Here is a 23,105-nt window from a genome sequence, read left to right as displayed (position 1 = left end):
TCAGCAGAGGGACCTAGAGAGACATTGCAAGAGAAGAGGCCTTCTGGTTCTAAATTTGATTTAATTTAATTAGTTTCTTATCGAACTGGATTTTATCCAATTGTATATCAGTGATGAGGACAATGGTACAAATAGATCAGTTATTTATTTTAGAAGATATTTTGGTAGATTCGTAATGGTTATTAATTTCTCTGAGAAGTTTTTAAAACCCAGCATTCTATTTTTATAACACAGGCTTTTTAAAGTAACAGTAACTTATAAAATTGGAGAAAATTACTCATATTTTCTTTTTTAGAACAGGGTTTCTCTGGCCTCAAGTATTTTCTTTAATGCTTTTCTTGGTGAGGGCTGGCTGTTATCCATTTATATCTATGGTGAGGCACTCTTCCTCAGGTGCCTACTTTGGACAAATCTTGAACAAATCACAGAATCCTGTACTGTAGGGTTAGGAGCAGTTCATAGTCTAGTTCTGTCCAGTTTCTTCATGTGGAGTTGAAGGGCTGTATTACATGCTCCGGTATCCTTTTCAACTCTCTGAAGGTACGCACGCACACTTGAATTAATCAGTTGAGCAATAATTCCCAGTGTCAAGTATGCTTCCTATTGAAAGTCCATGGTTGTTGAATTATTGGAATTGTAAATTTACTTAAAATATACACTGAGGTATCAAATGCTTATTAGAGTTTTGATTCCTTAGCCACATTGCTCATATAATGCAACCTTCCTGGTCTTTACATTTCTGATTGGAAAGTAGAATACTGTCAAGGTAACATGGAATTTTTAACTAATAGACATGTTCTGAATGCTCATTATGTGCTAAGCGCTGTAGAAGGCACCAAGGAAACAAAATTAATACAAGATTCTGATGTGTCCCCTATGAACTGAAAGAGAAGACCCTATTTTACAAAGGTCAGCTAGGAAGCCATTGTGATCAATCACTTATAAATTACAACACAGCATTTCCCTATTTTTAGTTTTTCCTATTAAATGAAAAACTATCTTTTATAAAAAGAAAGAATGGAGATTTGTCAAGATGTACTTTGTCGAATCGAGAAACAAAACTCGAGTTAAGATTCGTTTGACAGGGGCAGCTGGGGTGGCTCAGCGGTGTAGCGCCGCCTTCGGCCTGGGGCCTGATCCTGGAGACCCGGGTTCGAGTCCCACGTCGGGCTCCCTGCGTGGACCCTGCTTCTCCCTCTGCCTCTCTCTCTGTATCTCTCATTAATAAATAGAATTTTTAAAAAAGGGTTCGTTTGACAAGCAAGAATATAGAGAATGAAAAGTAGAAATTAGACTCGTTGACTAAGTGCTTTGCAACTCTTGAGTTTCACACATAATGAGCACATTGAGAGGCTGAAATGTGTGGCAATAGGGCACTTTTGTAAATGCAAAATTTTGGTACTGCTGGACCCGAGACGGTTCAAGTACATTTATGTGAGTTAGTCATTGCAGCTCAGAAATAAAAACCCAGGTGCTAAAAATAAGATTTAGAAAAGCGACTCTCCTTCTCGTAGAGTAGGAACGCCCACTAGTGTTTGGGGCTCCCTCTCCTCCTACCCCCCCAGACACGCAATAACCTCTCCAAGACTTAGAGGTGCTGCAAGGGGGCTGTCAGACTTTCCATTTCTGACTAGGATGTTATAATCATTTTATTTTAGGCAGCGCCCTCGCTACAAGGCCAAAACGCGACAGACCTATTTCCAGGCCCTCCGGCCCGCCCTACGGGCATCCGCAGCGCGGGCCCCTAACGCCAACCACCAACAGCCAAGTCGCGTCCTCCGGCTCCTCCGCGCGCGCCCCCGCGGAGAAAGCCGGCTTCCCATTGGGTGAATTGAGGGCGTGGGCAGCTCCCGATTGGCTTAGAGGAGGGGGTGGGAGACAGGCGTGCCCTGACGTCATGCCCGCCCCTAACGCACGCCAGTCGCTCCGGATGAGGGGAAGTCCGGGAGCAAGAAAATAAACCGTAGCCGCCGCAGCCGGCCGGGACAGGCCCCCTCGGGGAGCTGGGGTTCCCGCCCACCCAGCGCGCGAGCCCCGCCCCCGCGCCCCGCCGGCGCCGGGGTCAGGTGACCGCGGGCAGGCGCCGTCACGTGGCTGGGGCGTGCCCGCCCGTTGTGGCCATGGCGGCCGCAAGTCCCAGTGTGGCGAGGCGGGTGGAGGAGCTCGGGGACCTGGCTCAGGCCCACATACAGCAGCTTAGCGAAGCCGCCGGCGAAGACGGTGAGGGAGCGGAGGGGAGCGGAGGAGAGCGGGGCGGGCGGGCGGGCGGTAGTTCGGGGCTGGCGCCGGCCGGCGGAGGGCGCTGGAGGCTGCGGCCTGTGGTCCGCAGAGCCCCGGGACCGGAGCTGCCCGGGGGCCGGCGCTCGTGAGGCTCCCTGCAGGGCTCGGTTGTCCGCCTCCGGGAACTCCGCGGTGCCCTCTGCCAAGGCGTTTGCGTCGAATCCGCATTTTGCATGACCCCTGAAAACCTCTTCTAAATCTCAGATGAGGGCTGCACCTCTTGCTCTTGATAGCGATTGGGAAAGGGTTAGAATCTGGATGAAAGTACACAAGTTTAAAGGAGTGGTTAAAGCCGATAGTACACAAGTCCTGGTGGTTTGGGTGCAGCAAAGATAGCGAGGCACGGCTAACAGCAGTTTTTCACTGTTGTTATGAATTTCCGTCTTCCGTTTTGGATTCTACACCCAACTGTAAAGAGTATTCTACAAAAAAGCTTTACGTTGGTATAGTTTGGGGGATCCCATCATATGCATTACTTCAATTCTCACAAGAGCTCTGTTAGTATCAGAACACTAGTTTGGAAATGTCTTTAAGTGGTTTCCTTAGCACAGGCTGGCTTAGAGCATTTCCTTGACTTTTTTTTTTTATATCTTTACCTCGACTTTTTTTTTTAAGATTTATTTATTTATTCATGAGAGACAAAGACACAGGCCGAGGGAGAAGCAGGCTCCATGCAGGGAGCCCGACGTGGGACTCGATCCAGGGACCCCAGGATCATGCCCTGGGCCAAAGGCAGGCGCGCAACCGCTGCGCCACACAGGGATCCGCATTTATCTCGACTTACAAGTCTAACTCTCTTTTATTGTATTGAGATAGGTAGAACCTATAGGTTCTACATTCTTTTTCTTTTCTTTTCTTTCAGATTTTAGCTATTTATTCACAGGAGACACACAGAGAGAGAGAGGCAGATAGACAGGCTCCATGTAGGAAGCCCCATGTGGGACTCGATCCCGGGACTCTAGGATCACACCCCCGGCCGAAGGCAGGCGCCGAACCGCTGAGCCACTCAGGGATCCCCCTACATTATTTTCTTTTTGAGTTTTGAGCCTCTACTACAGATAGGTTTTTAAATTCTTGTGGACCACAGGAAAGTAGTAGTGGAACATTTTGTCCGATGATTGATGGTTGGTGAATTTATTGAATAGGATAGGGCCACAGTGAAATGGCTCAAGTTCCAGTGAAGATTATTTGCTGGATTAGGTTTTCTTAGGAGTATGTTCTTCAAAACCCATAGATCACCCTGAAGCTGACTTCTTGTTGGGTGTGTGGTAAGTGAATCCCAGGATTCACATACAGTGTTTATGGACTGTAGTGGTTATTACCTGGAAGCATGTCCAAGTTATTTATAACTAAGCTATGCAATGATCTCCACCCCACCCTAACTCCATTTAAACCAGTCTAAAGAGATCGAAGAGTAATTTTTTATTCACTTTTTATTCACTTATTTTTTATTCACTTATCACTGGACCCAAAAGCCATTCTCATTTTCCCGTGGAAGAGTTCTTTAATCCTAGTCTGAATGAGGGGTGAGAGATTTTAAATAATCTCTACACACAAGGGGCTCCAGTCTACAACTGCAAGATCAAGAGTCACATGCTCTACTCTGAGCCAGCCAGGTGCTCCTTGTTGGGAGACTTTAAAGTTGCGAGAAGTTAAAATGTTAGTGATCCGTGGTATGAGCTATTAATCAGTATTAGTAGCAAGATTTTCTTATTTTATGAAGTTTAATTAAAACATGGTTGCGTGTTTGAATTGAATTTGGCATTATTTTCCACACAACAAAAATAATGTTCACTCAAAATGTGCCCTTTAATGTATCAACTATATGTTTATATTAGGTTATATTTTCTACCTCAAATTAGATAATATGCAGCCAGACATTCCATCTAAGAACGCACTTTTCATTACTAATCAATTTTAGTTCTTTCTCATTGTACAAACACAGTATGTTTACTATATGAAAGTATTCCATGAGAAGGACTTTTTTCAGGGATTACGTAAAAATCACTTGTCTTTGCCTTGCCAATCATTTCTTTTATGGAATGGTTCCAGTAAAAGTACTGCATTTTATAAAAGTTTGCTAAAATGTGAGCCATTATCCCCTTCTCCTGTACTTAGAGGAGTTTATATGAGCTACTCCTTTAGCAGTGGTTTGGTGAATTCAGTGCAAATGTTTACATTTAAAATAGTCTTGCAATTTAAGAAGAAAATATCGGCTCAGTTTCTAAAGAAGCACATTAGGAGTGCCATGTTCCATACAATTTCACTTCACAGTAGAATCTTTTTTTCTGGGTTGTGTAGATACTACTTCTGGTGAGAAAGTGAGAGCACAGTGCTAAAGAAGTAACTTTTGGGGCACCTGGGTAACTCAGTAAGGTAAGCCTCTGCCTTTGGCTCAGGTCATAATCTCAGGGTCCTGGGATCAAGCCCCACATCAAGTTCTGCAGTCAGCAGGGAGTACCCTTCTCCTTCTCACTCTCCCTCTGTGCTTCCTCACGAATAAAATCTTTTTTTAAAAAAAGAAGAAGTAGCGTTCAATTCAGGTGAATTCAGGACTTTAAAAGCAAGCAGAATCTGGTTTAGATACAGATTAGGCTTCACCTGGGAAAACTTGAAGTCATCATATGATTACCAGCAGACATAACTTAAGATGGTGGTGCCTTTACTGAAACAGTGAACAGCTTATCTATTTGTATAAATGCTAAAGCTGGATCAGATAGGCCTGCACCAAGTATTACGTTTTCTGTCCATTGGCTAGAGTCAGAAAGGGTATATAATTCAGAAGGGAAGCACAGAGAGGCAAACTCAAGGATTTTGATGTCTTGATGGTGGGCATATCTAAATTTGACATGAGGTGGTGCAAAAGGGTAGATCGATAGCCCCTTGGTATGGACACTTTGTAGGTTAGGGAGGAAAAATGCATAAGAAAAAGTGAACCTGTAGAAGCAAAGGGAATATGACATTAGAGAAAGGGGAGAAATTAGACAATGTAGAGGAGAGGGAGGGTAAATTGTTTTTAGAGGACATATTAGGTTACTTAGTTCTTTCTTTGAAGGAAGTAGGTAATTTGTTACATTTCTAGGTTTTTAAAGGAATTTTAAAATATCCAGATGGATTATGTAATTTTAATTCATTGTAACAGCTATTTACATACATAAATATATAAACACAGGATAAAGTTATACATTTATGAAATTTTAAGTTTTCAGTGGAAGGCTTTTCTGTAGATTTATGTATATTGCATATATTATATATTGCAATAATATATATTGCATATTTCAATAAAAATTTTAAATTTATTACTTAAACACTTTGAGTATGTGAACATCATAAAAGCAGCGTTACGAAAATGAAAATACAAATTGGATTTAAGAAATGACAAATTAACCTAGGAAGTTCAGTCTAGTTTTTCAAAATAAATATGATAAATTTGTTAAGGAGGGTTAGGCATTATGATATACTTCATGTTTTACACAAGATATTAATACCGTGCTGCTTCTTCAATGTTGTAACATAGCATCATTGCAGATACACCTCTTTTTGTTTAATGCTTTGAAACTACATGATATAATCTTCATGTTTTTATTCTCTTACAGATCACTTTTTAATTCGAGCCTCTGCAGCTCTAGAAAAATTGAAACTTCTGTGTGGAGAAGACAAAGAATGTTCAAATCCATCAAATCTTCTAGAACTTTACACACAGGTACAGAAACAGATGTGGTTTCTGACATGTCATAGGGGTAGACTGCTTATATAAGATGTCTGACTCCAAGGTTTAGGTGTAGTGAAACCAGTTTATTCTCTATTTAAAGTGTTTGATTTTGGGGGCACCTGGCTGGCTCAGTCAACAGAACATGCAGTTCTTCATCTTGGGGTTGTAAGTTAAAGCACCATGTTGAGTGTGGAGATTACTTAAAAATAAAAACTTTATTTATTTTTAATTAATTAATTAATTTTTTTTAAACTTTAAGATAAAAATAAAGTGTTTAATTTTTGTCAAAAAAGCCCCCTGTATGTATAAACCACATGGACTTCAAACTTTGAGGCAGTATGCAAAAAAGGAAGATTTATTATCTTACGTGTTAAGGAAAAAAATCTTGTGGATAACAGAATTGCTTCCCTTTATGTATAAATAAACAAAACACTAATACATGCAATTTCCAACTTCTTAAAGGTTACTAAGAGGGAATGAAGGTCTCTGTGAGGTCCCTGATTATTTTTTTCACCTGAAATTGATCTTTTCTTGAGATTCTCAACAGGACACCTCTGCTATTGTCATGTAGGTCTATAAGATTCTTCTGAGACCCCTCTCCCATTTTTTACTTTCCTTTCAAATCCAGGTCTCTGTGCGGACAAGACCTATTTTCTTGGCTTTCTCAAACATTGATGAGGCAAATTGACATTAAGAAGCATAGGGGCACCTGGGTGGCTCAGTGGTTGAGCATCTGCCTTTGGCTCAGGTCCTGATCCTTGTGTCTTAGGATCCAGTCCTGCATCAGGCTCCACACAGGAAGCCTGCTTCTCCCTCGGCCTAGGTCTCTGCCTCTCTCTGTGTATCTCATGAATAAATAAATAAAATCTTTTTTTAAAAAGGTAACGTAATTTCATTACATAACTAACATTCCTGTAGAGCTTTATAGTTGACACAGTGCTTCATACGCTCTTACTTGAATGGGGAAGGGATCATAAAAATGAAGTGGTTATAGAAATTAACTGAGATAAGCTTCCAGAGTACACATGAATACCACTTAGATGCCTGGCACTCTGCTTTCTTTTAAGTGGTACATAAAGCTGGTTTCTGCCTTCAGGTATCATGGTTGAATGAACCTGTAACAACTACTCACAAACCCTAAAAGGCCTGCTGTTATTTGGCAGAGCTTTGCCTGACCTTCTTTTCCTTTGGAGGACTCCCTGCTTATTGCATTTCTTTCATATGGGAGAGTTCTAAACATTTTATTTATTTATTTGTTATGTATTTTTGTTTTAACTAGGCTCCATGCCCAACATGGGGCTTAAACTCAGGACCCTGAGATCAAGAATCCCATGCTCTACTGACTAAGCCAGCCAGGTGCCCCTAAACATTCTAATTTATTTCTAAAGATAAGAGGAAGGACCTGGAGATACAGATTTAAATTCCTCAGGCCTCCTTGGACCCTAATTATGGTTTTGAATCAACAGGTAATTCTCCATTGGATAATGATCTTGCCCTTCTTGGCTTAGGCCTTCTGCATAAGAACAGTTAGCGCTTAAGTAGCCCTGTATGCTAGTTTATGTTCTACGTGCTTTACATATGTTAAGTCATTTTATCCTCAAAGCAAAGAACTTTGAAAAGCAGTTTCTTCATTTTACCAATAAAAGAAAATGGACTTATCCTTGATTAGGTGATTAGTGGTATAATTCAGTTTCCTAGTCTTAGTTCAGTAAACTAAAAAAAGAGACAGAATTGGGTAGTTTTAAGGCACTTGAACAGAAGATCTGGTATTTAGAAATGCTGGGGATTTAGTGTTTAAATTGCATAATGTTGGTGATATGTTGCCTTTATTGGGTGGCAGGATACATATCCCCCAAATGCTGGTTCTGCATTTGAGGAAACAAATCCTTTGAAGATTCAATATATAAAACTAGAGGTGTTGACCTTAAATTGATATAGCAAGCATTTAGACAACGTTCAAGAAGTAGGTATGTGTAAATTGAAAAGAACATAAGTTAATTTTCCTAATTATACATGATTAGTTTAAGTTTCCATTTTATTTAATTTTTTTGAGAGAAGCAAGATCATTAATTCAGCATTTTAGTAAAATAACTATGAAGTTTCTTATAAAGTCCATCTCAGATTATATTTACTGTAGACATTTTTCCTACTTTTCAAATTTAAATATTGTGCCAGAAGATTTAACTGTCTTATAAAGCATCTGTATATGTAAGGTTAAACTGTAAGAATTATTCATGTTTAAATCATTTATGGATACTTTTTTTTTTTTTTTTGCTTCAGGCTATTTTGGACATGACATATTTTGAGGAGAACAAACTAGTAGATGAAGATTTTCCTGAAGACTCTTCACAGAAAGTTAAAGAGCTGATCAATTTTCTTTCAGAACCAGAAATTTTAGTTAAAGAAAATAATATGCATCCAAAAGTAAGTTTTGCATGCTTGTGAATTATAGTGGAATGGTGCTAATTCTTGCTGTATTGCTCTTTGGAGTCTAATTTTTTCTTCTGGAATGTATCTTTGTCTCTGTCTTAAATTAAGATTGAAGGAGGAATATATGAGAGTTTTAATGCTTCAGACCAACATCTTAACTAAAGTATAACATATATGTTTCAGAATATTTGCATGATGGAATTGTTTTGGAATTAATGGTGGCCGATCATTTTCTAAACACAGATATTTGCTGTTTCTGTTCCCTTTACTTTTGCTGGTGCTGTTTTCTTAAAGGTCCCTAGTGATCTAATTAACCACATCTCTTGTCCTTTTTACAGTCTTCTTCCCCCTGGATATTTGCTGTCTTCTTTCTCATTGATTGCCCCATCCCGCTGAGGTCCTGCATGCTCCTTTCTCTTCTTGTCTCAGAGCATTGCTCTTGCTCTTCCCCAGTCATCTCCTCCTCTCCCATCCTGGAAAGATAGGCCTTCACCAGTGATCTTCTTAATCCTTTGATCGTCTCTGTTCTGTCTTCATAACTTGTTCACATGCTTTTTACTTTCCTCTCTGTTTAGATGATTCCAAGATTTTTGTGTCTAGCCTTAGGTACTCTTTTACGCAAATAACTCTTTAACTGCCTTTTGGCTCTCTTTACTTAGATTTTTTTTTTTCTTTATGTGTTTATCAGGGGATACTGAGGGGATGCTGACTGTAGGAACACGTAATCCCAAGTTTTAAATGATACAACACAGTAAAAATTTGATCATCATATATTTTTTTATAGTGATAGAGAGTGAAATCACAAAGGCCTCATTTTAAGAAGTTTGACTCAGGAAGCAGTATTTTTTTTAAGATTTTATTTGAGAGAGAGAGAGAAAGGGAGCTTGAGCAAGCACAAGCAGGAGTGGGGGGGCGGGTGCGGCAGAGGGAGAGGGAGAAGCAGGCTCCCTGGCCATTAGAGAGCCCAACACAAGCCTCGACCCCAGGACCCTGGGACCATGTCCTGAGCTGAAGGCAGATGCTTAATGGACTGAACCACCCAGGCTCCCCTAAAAGTTTGATTTATTAAAACTGTTTTTGTATATATTTTTTCATTATTTTATTCTAGCAGTAGTACAAATAAGTGTGATCTTGTTTCAAGTAACATATTTCTGAAAAGTTATCCTTTTTTAAAATTTATTTTTTATTGAAGTATTGTTGGCATACAATGTCACATTGGTTTCAGGTATACAAGATAGTAAATTCAACTACTCTGTATGCCATGCTACGCTCATAAGTGTAGCTACATCTTACAAGGCTATTACGATATCATTGTACCTTTTTTCTCCTGTGATTTACTCATTTCATAACTGGAAGCCTATACTCACCTTCACCATTTCACCCATCCTTCTGGCAACCATGAGTTTTTTTCTCTGTATTCACGAGTCTGATTCTGCTTTGTGTTTGTTTTTTATTCATTTACTTTTTAGATTTCATATATAAGTTAAATCATATGGTATTTGTTTTTCTCTGACTTATTTCACTTAGTATGATACTGTCTAGGTCTATCTGTGTAGTCACAAATGGCAAGATCTCCTTTTTTATGGCTGAATAATAATCCTTTGTATATATACACTACATCTTTACCACATTTATCTATTGATGGACATTTGGTTGCTTCCATATCTTGGCTATTGTAAGTAGTGCTCAATAAAGGTAGGGGTGCATGTATTTTTTCAAATTAGTCTTTGTTTTGGGTAAATACCCACTAGTGGATCATATGATAATTCTATTTTTAATTTTTTGAGAAACCTTCATACTCTTTTCTACAGTGGCTGTACCAGTTTACATTCCCATTCACAGTGTATGATGGTTCCTTTTTCTCCATATCCTTACCAACACTTGTTATTTCTTCTTTTTGATTCTAGCCATTCTGACAGGTACAAGGTGATATCTTACTGTTTTGATTTGCATTTCCCTGATGATTAGTGATTGTGAGCATCTCTTCATGTGTCTTTTAGCCATCTCTGCATGTCTTCATTTGAAAATGTCTATTCAGGTCCTCTGTTCACTTTTTGATCAGGTTATTTGGAGGTTTTTGGTGTTAACTCATAGATTTTTTATGTGTTTTGGATATTAACCCTTTCTCAAATACATCATTTGCATATATCTTCTCCCATTCAGTAGGTTGCATTTTCATTTTGCTGATGACTTCTTTTGCTTGGAGAAGCTTTTTATTTTGGTGTAGTCTCAGTAGTTTATTTTTGCTTTGTTTCCCTTGCCTCTGGAGACATACCTAGAAAAATGCTACTAAGGCCAATATTAAAGAAATTACTACCGATGTTTTCTTTTAGGAATTTTATGGTTTCAGGACTTACATTTAGATCTTTGATCCATTTTGAGTTTATTTTTGTTTATGGTGTAAGAAAGTCTATTTTCATTCTTTTGCATGTAACTGTCCAGTTTTCCCATACACTCACTGAATGAAAAATTATCTTTTTAATCAGATTTTAGAAAACTTCTATTTTAGTTTTATTAGAATTAACTACTAAAATACTGAAACATTATTTTCTAAAATATTGCAAATAGGAGTACTTTAAATTTCATGTAGCAATAGATTTCTATACTTCTGATTCCAAGTAAGGCATTCATGTGTAAGCACCTAAGTAAAGAGGAGATTTTATGAAATGAAAGCGTTTTGAATTGCTCCATATTTTGAAGTTTTGATTTTTATAGATGTGAGGTTTTTTGTTTTTCGTTTTTTTTTAGCTATGTTTTTGTTGTATTTCAGCCGTGCGATTTGCTTGGGGATGAACTCCTGGAATGTCTCTCTTGGAGACGGGGAGCCCTACTCTATATGTATTGTCATTCTCTGACCAAAAGGAGAGAGTGGCTCACAAGAAAGTCCAGTTTGCTTAAAAAGGTAAAAGGGCATTCCTTATACATTTTTGATCATTGACATTTATAGGTTTCAAAAAGCTGTCTTTGATGTAGTAAGAATGCTGGGTTTATATTCCAGATCTTTTACTTACTAGCTATGTATTCTTAAACAAATTGGAATTATTGAGAAGATTTAAATAAGATAACATGTGAAAACCTATGTAAACTGGGAAGTTCTATGTGTTTTTTTGTTTTTTTTTTAAGTTTTGGATTTTTACCTTTTAAAATACAAGCTAGACAGTCTATTAATTTTATTAGGCCTAAAGAAACAGACCTGATGAGCCTCTCTCTGTCAGCAGATCACTCATAAAGAACCCCATGACCCTGCTGCTAGAACAGTGTACCCCTTGGATTCATCTTGACTCTTGTGACCAAATCAGTAAATCTTAGCGTTAAGTATCACTAAGGAGTCTAACTTGAGTTGATTATATGCATGCTTTATGTACGCCTGGAAGTGAGAGGTCACACAAAGTTTGATCATAATACTTCTAAATTATAATAAGTGCGTATATATATTTTAATAAATACTTATTGAACGCATCTTTATTATCTTTATCCTTTTCTTCCTCTGATAATGTTTTCGACAGGTATATTACTGAATCATGTGTTCTTGGTTGATTTATTTTCCCCCATACTATTTTGCTACTTGGCGTATTTGGGAAGGTTACATTTATAAAAGTTTTGGGGGTAGTGGGTCCTTCTACCATGGTAGTATAATAACCATAAGGTATGTCTGCATATTAGCCAATTTTCTCTTAAGTAAGGAATGGGGAAAAAATTGACACTTAAAGTTTCTACAGCTCTGCATATAATACTTGCAATTTTTGGTTTTGACTTTTATTTAGTACCTTATTGATGGAATCAGTTACTTGCTACAGATGCTAAATTATCGGTGTCCTATCCAGTTAAATGAAGGAGTTTCTTTCCAAGACTTAGACACAGCTAAATTACTGAGTGAAGGTAATGTGATTTCTTTTTGAAGTTTTCTGTTTTAAAGGTTTTTAAAAAGTTTTAAGTTTATTAGACTTACCTCTGATTTAAATGAATTTGGAGTTACATTATCTACCAAAAAATAATAAAAGGGCTTTAAAAAAATCTAAATATCTTTTAATGTAATACAGAAAAATACTGCTAATTTCTCTTTAGAAATTCTGGGAGAATTATATATCATGTTGCTTTTATTTTGTATCCCCACATAGCCCCCATTCAAGCACTAGATTCAGCTACTTGAAACAGATTGGAAGTAACTTTTAAACAAGTAGAAATTTACTGCTTTTTCACATAAAAACAGTTCAGAGCTGGTTATGGTGGCACAAGGCATTATCATGTTCTACCTTTTTTCTCCATCATCTTCAGAATGGTAGCCTTACAGCCTCCGGGAGGCACTTTATATAGACTACCATGTAAACAGTTCTTCCCAGAGCTGTGCAACATGAATCCCTGTTGAGGATAATGCATCCTCAGTGTCTATGCATCCCCAGTGTCTCAGGATGCTCCTGGAGCTTCTTTCATCTCACCTATGTTTCACTCTCTAGGGATGGCAAAAGAATGTTTCTTTCAGCTAAATCTTCTCCTTTGGAGCAACCATCTTAGTTTCTGACACTTCAACTTCCACCTACATTTCACTGGCAAAAATTTAATCACATGGCTTCATACATGTACAAGGGAACCTGGATGTACAGGATAGCCCTTTACCTAATACATTGCCATCCCAAATAAAATTGTCTCTTAACTGAGACAGGAGGGAGGAATGAGTATTGGGTGTCAACTGTTAGTTCCTGTCATAAATATCTATGCACTTAAAAATGTTAGGAACTGGATATAGAGTATCACTGAGTTTTAGACTGAGGTATAGGAGGGAAGAACCACTTATTTTTACCATCTTTTTAAGTATATATTGATTATTTTTCTTTATTAGTTTCTGTAGGCTTTTCCATTTTATTTGAAAACATTGCCTAGAAAAAACAGCATGATTTAAGTATCATTAACATATGACTGGCTCCTGAAAGGTATTACTTTCAGTTAGTTCAGGCAAGTAGCTTATCCTAAAAATTGTGCATACCAAATGCTACTCCAGTGATCATGATGTTTTGACAAACATGGGGTATGATGATTTATTTGTAGGAAGTATTTCTTTCAGACAACTAGTAAAGTGATTAGCTGCACTGACAATTGCCTTTCTAAAGTCTTCTCACCCATCCACATGGGTTGATATAAAAGGAAAAGCAGGGATGGGCACCAAAGCCTATTTAGAACCAAAGAAAGTAGCAAGAGTCACCAATTTCCCTTATTCTCCCATTTCCAGTTATAGACTAAGATATTTTTATGGCCTGGAATGTTCTCTTCAGGATGTTTTATGTACTTATGTCCTCTCTTAAATCATAATTTGATTGCACTAGTCCCTAGCTTCCACTTCTTCAAGAGGAGAATCAAAAGGGATAGGCCTCCTTTCCAGAAAAAAGAAAACAGTATCTGCTGCCTAGCAGTTTTGCCAGGGCCAGGTCCCTCTTCTGGTGTTGGCTTCTTGCTCTCATCTAAAGCAGTTGCTCCTCCCTACTCCATTTCTTTCAAGATGAGAAGCCAAAAAGCATATCTTTCAGAGGCCAAATTACTCCTGAGACTCCATCAGGGAGGAGGAAGCATAATTCTGAATAATCCTTAATATTAATTTTTAAAAGTTCAATAATTGCCAAAGTATTTTTGTGGCCAGATCTTAATGATAATTTACCCAAATTCAGGTAAAACTCAAAGCAGTGTATAGTTAGTGTGATTTTTATTTCTTTTTCCAAGGTGAGATAATCATTTTGTCTTCTGAACATTACTTGCATGCCATTAAATTTTCAGCTTTTAAAAATAACCAAATAATATATTCAATAAGCCTCTTTATGTCATTTCTGAGTGTCTTTCTTCTGTGGACCCTTATTAAAATAGCTTTGTCAGAATAACCCTGGAGTCAAATGGATTAAATCAAAGTACGATAGAGCTTTGCACACCCTTAGCTTATGACTTTTTTTTATACCATTAAGGACCTCCCCTGCTGCCTTCTCAGCAGCATTCTGGCTCATAGTGTAACCCAGAACTGGATTTTAGATCCCTGAAAGGAATACCTCAGAACTACCATCTTACTAATTGCCTAGGTAGCTTGTTAAAAATGAACAGATTTCTGTGTAACACACGCAGGGTCAGTTCAATATATGGAGTCTGGGAATCCGTTTTTATTTATTTTTTATTTTATTTATTTTTAAGATTTTATTCATTTATTCATGAGAGATACAGAGAGAGAGGCAGAGACATAGGCAGAGGGAGAAGCAGGGATTCTATCCCCAGACCTGAAGATTACACCCTGAGCCAAAGGCAGACCTCAACCGCTAAGCCACCCAGGCATCCCCAGGAATCCATTTTTAATAAGCTCCCATAGTACAATGCAGCCAGATTTTAGATACCACTATTCCTAGGGAAAATCAATCTGGCCACCTTCTCCCCCCCCCCCCCCCCCATGGAAGTCCTCTTTCTGCCCTCATTCTCACTTCTTGGGTTATCCTCCTCCTCCTTCCCTGCACCCCCACCCCCCCCCAATAATCACATGCATTTCACCAAGTGCACTGACTTGCATAGTATGAAGTGAATATTTTATTGGAAACCATGCAGAGCATTAAGAGAAAAAATATCAAGGAAAGTTCATAGCAGCAAAAAGACTATAGAAAGTAGTGAAATCCTTGGGGAAGTTGAAAGGGAGAGAGTGCCTAATTTACATTGTTCATCTCTTCTGTTGATACTTACCTACATTACTTTAGCATAGTCTCTGGATCAGCAGCGTTACTCTAAGTGCTAGGACTTTGTTAAAAATGCAGATTCATAGACTCAATCCCATATCCAAATCTGAATCTCTAGAGTTTGGGGGTTCAGCAACCAACATGTTAGCCTGTCCAGGTAATCCTAATGTAGGCTCAAGTTTGAGAACAACTCTTTAGCATATAGCCATTCACTCTCTCTAGTAACATTTTTCCATAGGATATCTGTGCCCCTGTTCAGCAGTCACTCCTGGTTAATATAAAGACTGAGGTTAACTTAGACTTGGGCAGAGATTGGATCCTAGATATCCCCAAGGCAAACACTCCTCTCACCCTTCCCAAGTGGCCTCACTTTGTGGAAAATACTTTTACTCTTCTTCCCAAAGCTCTAGCCTGCTTAAAAGTTCATCCTTCCCTCCATTTTAGTTTCTATCTTTTTATTACCCTCAGCCATTCTTTTGAGGAATAACTAGACAGCGTATAGGATCCCACAAATAAAAAGGATATGCATTCAACAAAATGCCATATCTAATACAAAATGTAATTCTGAATGACATCTAATGTAACCTTCTGAGGCTTATGATCTTTTAACTAAAGGAATAGTGAAGAGAAATGATTATATTTATTAATGTTTATAGATTATTTTTATAACAATAATGTTTATACTTCTATAGTACATAACACTGTGAATTATGCATTCACAGAAAGCATAATTAGTGTAGCCTATCATTTTCATGAATGCAAGCCTCAGATTCTGCTCTTAAATGACTGTTTCTTTATTGTTGGTTTAATGAGTCATCTCTCCTGCTAAGCCTGTTCTTTCTCTTGGTACTGCTTAGAACCTGAATTTGAGATAAAGAAAAGGGCTAAGCTGTAGGAACAAATTCTGAGATTATACAATCCTTGCAGTAGATTCAAGACATAGACACTATGCTAGTTTTGAAAGTTGGATTGTTCTTCTTATTTTGTATCTCTAGTACCATTATAGTCATTTCTGATGAGCCATATTAGATGAGCAACTAAGATTATGGTACTCATTGATTTGAGGTAAATTTTTCTAATCATTCATAAGAATAAATCATTATTTTGTATTCTAGCAGCTTTAAGAAGTTAGGTAATCATGTATTTTAATAGCATTCTGTGGTTTCTAAAACTTATATATATTTTTATTTATGTATTTCTTACAACTCCATGAAATAGGAGAGTGTGCAGAATCTCATTTTTCAGATTTGCAAACTTAGGCTCAAAGTTGCCCAAAATCACAGTCAATAATTTATACCCAGATCTTTTGATTCTGGTTCTGTTTGTCTGTCTACCAAATTAATATACTCTGTGCCATAAATATTTAATTATATAATTACTTTATTTCATAATAAGAATGCTTTTAACTCTTGACAATCCTCCATTATATTCCTTTTATCTGAGAACATAAAGCATCTCAGATATGTAATTTAGCATCTTCGTTAATTTAGAATTATATGGCCTCTTAGGGTCATGTTTATGTCTGTTAAATTTCTGTAGACTCTTCTAGAAATACAAGAGGTGTAGATTACTTGACTGGAACTGTATCACTGATCCTAGAATATACCCCAAAATAAAAGTTGTGTTCATGGATGAGATTCAGGATTTCTAAGTGTTCTGAAATATATGGAAAATTTTGGGTGTATATTCTGGGAAAGGTTCCATTGATGATATTAGTTTCTCAAAGAGGTCCTAAAGAGAATCCCAAAAAGGTTAAGAACACAGTGACCTAAATAATTATTTTTTTCCTGTTTTTTTTTTTTTTAGGGGGTGGGGTAATGGACCTCATATAATAGAGAAATGCCAGTTACATGAGAAATGTATTAGTGATAATTTGGCTTTTCTAGTATAACTGTTAAATGAGAAGAAAAATGCTTAATGATGTAAAAGAAATTTATTAGAATTTGAATAACCAGGGTTTCTTTTTAAACATTTAAATTCTAATTTCTCAACTTAAATGATTTTCCCAGGAATATTTAGTGACATTCATTTGCTGGCTATGATGTACAGTGGAGAAATGTGTTACTGGGGATTAAAGCATTGTGCAGATCAACAGCCAGAAAATCACGAAGTGGATTCTGGTGTTTCTGGAGCAAGCTATATGACACAAAAAGAACCATTGGATTTCCGAGAAGTAGGAGAAAAAATTTTGAAAAAGTATGTATCTGTGTGTGAAGGACCCCTGAAAGAACAAGAATGGAATACAACAAATGCAAAACAAATTTTAAACTTCTTTCAGCATCACACTAACCAGTAAGTCCATCTATTCCTTTTCAAACAGGAAAACAAAAAAAAAAACCCATGAAATGGAAATGTTCCAGAAAAGAAGATATATTGACACTGAGTTTAAGAATGTTACACTACATAAAGATATCCAACGTGGTTTCCTGTTTTTAAATGCCATAAGCATCTTTCAGTATATATTTTTAAATCTATGAAGGAACGATTCTTTAATTTTTAAGATGATACGTATGTTATTCTAACTCAGCCTGAACTGCAGATATTCTATAGCTAATACTAAGTAGGAATTCAGTGTAGCTTTACAAATTTTTTTATTACTAGTTAGGTTTTTTTTTTTTTTATTGTGACATAAAATTGACCATTTTATAGATTTTCAGATTATTTTAAAATCTATTTTGAAGTTTGCTATGCTTCAAAGATTAAAATCAAGTCACCTCATTGCTTTAGATATATGCTGTGGATATAAAAATTGGCAAAATAAAAAATTACAACTAGTATTCAGACTCCATTTCCAGAATAAGATAAATAGAAAGATGCCGCAAAACAAATGTTTCATTTTTTTTTATACCATTACTAATGGCATTTACAGTTTTTATGCTATTGGCATCATATAAAAATTTTCAAGCAATTTTCCTATTTTGTTTAAAAGAAAACGGATGGGTTTATCAAATGAGTAATGAAGATGAAACCAAGTTAGGTTAGTCCATCATTAACTCATATGTGTTTAGAATGTACCTTTTCACATATATTGACATTTTAATATTTTTGTCTTTAATAGTAGAGATGAATGATAAAGGCCAGAGAACCTAACTTGCTCTCTTGCTCTCAGTATTTCTGTCTACCTCAACTCCTATGTCATCTTGGGATGATCCTAATACCTTGCTGATATCCTTGACTTCTGCTCCCGTGACTTCATCACATTCCAGAACTTACTCCCATGGCTACACTTTGAATGAATATCACCATCCTGAGTTGCTCTTTCTGAAATCTTAAATTTCAGTAACTGATGACAATTCACATCCTTCTAGCTTTGTACTTATTTTTTTTTTTACTTTTTTCTCCTTTATTTCTGTGCATCTCTTCAGCTTCTTCATAGCCCCTTTCTTTGGACTATTCCTCTTTGTCCTAAACCATCAGCTTCTTTCAGATTTTCTCCTTCCTGATCCAGCCTCATCCTTATAGGGGACACCACAATCCCTTCAGGTCCATTGTCCCTTTGTCCTTCAGTCTAATCATTCTGCAAGTCTCAGCATTGAATTATTCCTGTCACCCATCTTTTTTTGGAATGTTGCATCCCTATGAAGTACATGCAGCCCATCAAAGTGCAGTCCCTATAAGTATCTCAGCTTTAACTTTAGGAGAATCCTCAATATAAGCCTTTTGCTTTTTTCTGGTGTGACTTCTCTCCTTTTCCCATGGTGGCCAATCTAAACCTCTAACTTTCCTCATGTCCTCTGCCCCCTCCCTTAGCTTATGGCTCTTGGTCCTGTCTTAAAGAAGATTAAAACTATAAGGAGTTCAACTTGTATTTCCTGTCTTTGCCCTACTCATTTCCTCCATTTTTAGAAGAAAAGATGTAGCCTGCTTCCTGTTGAAAGTCAATCTCCACCTTTCCTTATTTCCCTTGGGCTTCTTTTTTTGTTGTTGTTTTCCTGCCTGGTTTAGGTATTGTTCTTCCCTAGATATCTGTCCTTTTTCTCTTTATCCTCTCTACCTTTTCCTTTCTCTCTTTTTTTACTTACTCTTAGGTGATGTTATTCCTTGCCATGGCTTTTTCTGACACCTATAATGTTCAACTGACTTCTAGACTTGGAGCTTGAATCCCAGCTTCTGCTCTCTGAGCCTTCTTCCTATAACTGCCTATTAAATATATTCACTTAGATAATTTTAGTAATTTTAAATTCAGTATGTCCAAACAACTAAGCCTCATCTTTAATCTAAAATCCATTTTGGTTTATGTTTTGGTTGTTTTAATCTTTCACAGTGCAGGGCAACAGAGAATGCCATGACCTGGTTACTGTCTACCTTCCCATGTTTATCCCTGTAATGCATCCTGTGTAATCATGTTTTAGTCTAGTGTTCCTCAAACACTTAAAACCCAGGCCCCTATTTGATTAACATTCTGATAGAGCCTCTTGGTACAAGGAAAATCTCTCCCTATCTCTGTCTCCTTGCTTCTCCATACACAACTAAGATTTTTATTTAACATAGCTTTTTAACAATTTTACTATAAAATACCTTTGTGCTTTCTAAGTATAAAGATTTAAATCATTTTTAGTATGGTCTTAGAATACAGATCACCCTCCCTCACCTTACCCTTCTAACCTTCCCCTTTTGGAGCATGGTGATCAGTTGCAAGCACTTTGGTTTCTTTTCTAACGTGCTGTGTGTTTTTCCCCTCAGTACTCTTTGCATTCATTACTTCTGCCTGGAATGCTTTGCCCTTCGTTGTGGCCAAGTGAACACCCATTTATCCTTTAGGACTCAGTTCCAGTGAAACTATCTATAAGGCTTTTTTCAGCTCATTCCACTCAACAGTTTGATGTTCATTTGTTTCTGTTCCCTTAATCTTCCCTCACATGTTAACAAACAGGTAACACTGCTTTATAGTTCTTTTCTTAATGAGTTGGTAAACTCCTTACTTAAAAAAATTTATACTTTGTGCTTAATGATGAGTAGGCCCTTAGTGATTTTTTTCTTTTTTAATTAACAAGAGACCTGGTTCTTAAGTGCCGAACTCTGCACAAAAGGGTTGCTGCTTTTGGATTCCAAACTGCCACACCCTCTATACCAGTAGTTGACAAGGCAAATAAGGAATTACTCCTTAGAGGAGTAAAGTATTACATAGATTTGGAACTTGAGAAAACCGTAACTTTCTCTTCAGAAATGGGAACTTCGTTTTGCCTTCTTGACCCTTGTGAACCATTTGGGTCCCTCACTGGTTGGTGTAGTTCTGAGGGTGCTACCGGGTGCTTTTTGTACAACTTTTCCATCCCTCACATGATTGGAGAATAATTTGTAGACCATAACAGTTAAAATGCTTTTTACTCTGGTGTATTACAAAACAAGGAACAACAGATTTTTTTTACGCATGTGTTAAAGCCTAAGTAAATTCTTTTCATTTAGAATGAAGTATCTTCAAGATAACAAATACTCTACATAAGGAAAGCACTGTAATTCCTTCATCAACAATTATTATGTGCCTCTAGATGCCAGGTTTCATCTTAGGCATTGATGATATAGCTGTGTAAAACACCATCTTTTGGAGTTTATATTCTATTGGGGAAGTTAACCCATTTTAAGAAATAAATTTATAGTGTATTAAGTGGTTAGTGCTATGAAGAATAAAGCAGGGTAAAGGGCTTGTGTGACTGGAAAGTAGTGCTATTTTATTTATCGTGGTTAAGAAGGCACCTATGTACTTTAGGATTAGTGTTTTCAAATTCTATCCCTTTGGTTAAATGCCTTGCACATTCAATACATTCATAAGGTTTCTTTCTTATGGAAGTTCTGATACAGATTAAGGTATGATTCATTACTTAAGACCTTTTTACTTTGATTACATTTAAGATGTTTTCTCCAGTGTGGGCTTTACTAATGAGTGATCACCTAAAGGCCTCATTGTGTTTATTACACTGCGGGGGTTTCTCTCCATTTTGAGTTCTCTGATGGTTACGAAAATGTAAACTCTGTTAAGGGATTTTTTCATAATCCTTAAATTTGTGTGGTTCTTTCCCAGTATGAATTTTTTTTTTTATGTTAAGTAGGCTTTGAAACTTAAAGGCCTATCTGCCTTGTGGCATTTATAGGGTTTCTGGCTACTGTGAATTGTTTGATGCTGATTAAGGTGCAAATCATGACAAGACTTTCTCTCATTCCTTTGCTTACAGTAGAGTGAGATGAGAGTTATGGCTAAAATCCCACAATAAAATTACATTCCTACTTCTACATTTACACTCCCACTGTGGATTCTAGGATGTTCATTAATGTGGGAACTGTGTTTAAAGGTATTCTCAGATTCATTTTAATGGCATTTTTAAAAACCCACAACTGGATGACATCCGAGTTTTGGATTGATAGTCACTTTTCTCTTGGCACTTTCCAGGGTTTCATTTCTGGCTCTAATAAGGATACCTTATCTGCAACAGAATCCAGGATTCTGTAGTTCTCTAGTGTTATTTCCTTATATTATTTTTAACATGATATAACATGTTATTGGAAGTATTATATTAAAATACATTTAATGTATCCACAATTAAAGTATTTGTTATGTATTCATGCTGGTGTTCTAAAGTTTCTGGTTTTCCTACTTCTAGTGAAGATTTCCAAGTAAAATGTTTTGGAGCATATAAAATTTTTTTAATAAAACCATATCCCCATATTTGTATCCTGTTATTTGTTTTCTTTTATATCTGAGTGTTGTGTCAGAATGAAAACTTTGTCAGTTTACTATTGACATTTGAATATTATTTCTTACAGTCCTAATAACTTTCAGATAGAGGGTGTATAGTGGTTAGGAATATGGATTCTGGAGCCAGATATCTGAGGCTGAAGACTAGCCTTGTCATTACCTAGGTATGTGACTCCACATAAATTACTTACCCTTTCTGTACCTTAATATCCTATTATTTAACAAAGGAATAATAGTACCTACTCACAGGTTATTGAAGATTAAATGAGTTAATGTTCAAATTGCTTAATTCAGTTGGGTTAATTCCTAGGATGCTTAGCACATCCGAAGAGCTCAAAAGAGTTATTATTTTCCTTAAGTCTAATTCTGGGTATCAGTTCATCATGCTGGAAAATATAATACTCATCAGTCAGAATAATTGAGTGACAATGGAGATGTATATATTAGGTGGAGTGGTAATGAAGCAAGATTGATAAATTGGTAACTTGAATCAGCTACTGGATACATGGGATTCCATTACATTATTAACTCTCCTATACATGTTAAAATTTTTCATAATAAAAAAATTATAACCCATACATTTATAAATGTTCACATTTCTTTGTAAAAGCTGAGAACCATTTCAGTACTTCATACTTGAATTGAAACACATTTTTTTTTTCTTGTGCTAGTTCTTTCTTGCTCCTAGAAAAGGGAGACGAAATACCATATGGTTAATCTATTCATAGTTCATTCTTGTCTGGACAACCTCATAGAAACAAGCTTGCAATTAATTGGATTAGTTATTGCCCAAGAGCAACAGCATGCAAGAAAAATAATGAAACTTTAAATTCAGATCTCAGAGAACCTCAGTTATCTGGCTTTATTGGATTTCTGTTACTTGACATTGAGATCCCCAGATAGTTCCTTTAGAAGTGTAAATTCAGGCCAGTAAATATTGTGTTCATTATTTTATTTTTTTATTTTTTTATTTATGATAGTCACAGAGAGAGAGAGAGAGAGAGAGAGAGAGAGAGAGGCAGAGACATAGGCAGAGGGAGAAGCAGGCTCCATGCACCGGGAGCCCGACGTGGGATTCGATCCCGGGTCTCCAGGATCGCGCCCTGGGCCAAAGGCAGGCGCCAAACCGCTGTGCCACCCAGGGATTCCTATTGTGTTCATTATTAAGTATTAAGCACTCTGCTTAATATATATGAAGGGACAATGTGTGCAAATAGTATAATGTTAAATATAATTATATATTTAAATATTTGTATATATACATATAACTTACATATATGTTCCTATAGCCTATAGACTT

The 23,105-nt window shown here is 37.0% G+C and overlaps 1 protein-coding gene across 1 annotated transcript; it reads left to right on the top strand.

Moving 5' to 3' along the window:
• The first annotated feature begins 1,945 nt into the window (after window positions 1–1,945).
• On the top strand, window positions 1,946–21,775 carry RIMOC1 (RAB7A interacting MON1-CCZ1 complex subunit 1). Its single transcript, XM_077896095.1, has 6 exons — window positions 1,946–2,220; window positions 5,877–5,983; window positions 8,273–8,416; window positions 11,193–11,324; window positions 12,187–12,301; window positions 17,124–21,775. The coding sequence occupies exons 1-6, from the start codon at window positions 2,121–2,123 to the stop codon at window positions 17,408–17,410; spliced, it is 885 nt and encodes a 294-aa protein (XP_077752221.1). The 5' UTR covers window positions 1,946–2,120; the 3' UTR covers window positions 17,411–21,775.
• The last annotated feature ends 1,330 nt before the right edge of the window (window positions 21,776–23,105 follow it).

This window comes from Canis aureus, chromosome 4 (genome assembly GCF_053574225.1).
Source record: "Canis aureus isolate CA01 chromosome 4, VMU_Caureus_v.1.0, whole genome shotgun sequence".
Taxonomy (NCBI): Eukaryota; Metazoa; Chordata; class Mammalia; order Carnivora; family Canidae; genus Canis; species Canis aureus.
The sequence above is the reverse complement of the archived record's forward strand: the minus strand, read 5'-3'. Positions and strand labels throughout refer to the sequence as shown.

Coding starts and splice junctions, on each gene's coding strand:
- RIMOC1 (XM_077896095.1), top strand. CDS start 2,121: ATGGCGGCCGCAAGTCCCAGTGTGGCGAGGCGGGTGGAGGAGCTCGGG. Junction 2,221..5,876: donor CGAAGCCGCCGGCGAAGACG/GTGAGGGAGCGG, acceptor ATTCTCTTACAG/ATCACTTTTTAATTCGAGCC. Junction 11,325..12,186: donor AGTCCAGTTTGCTTAAAAAG/GTAAAAGGGCAT, acceptor ACTTTTATTTAG/TACCTTATTGATGGAATCAG.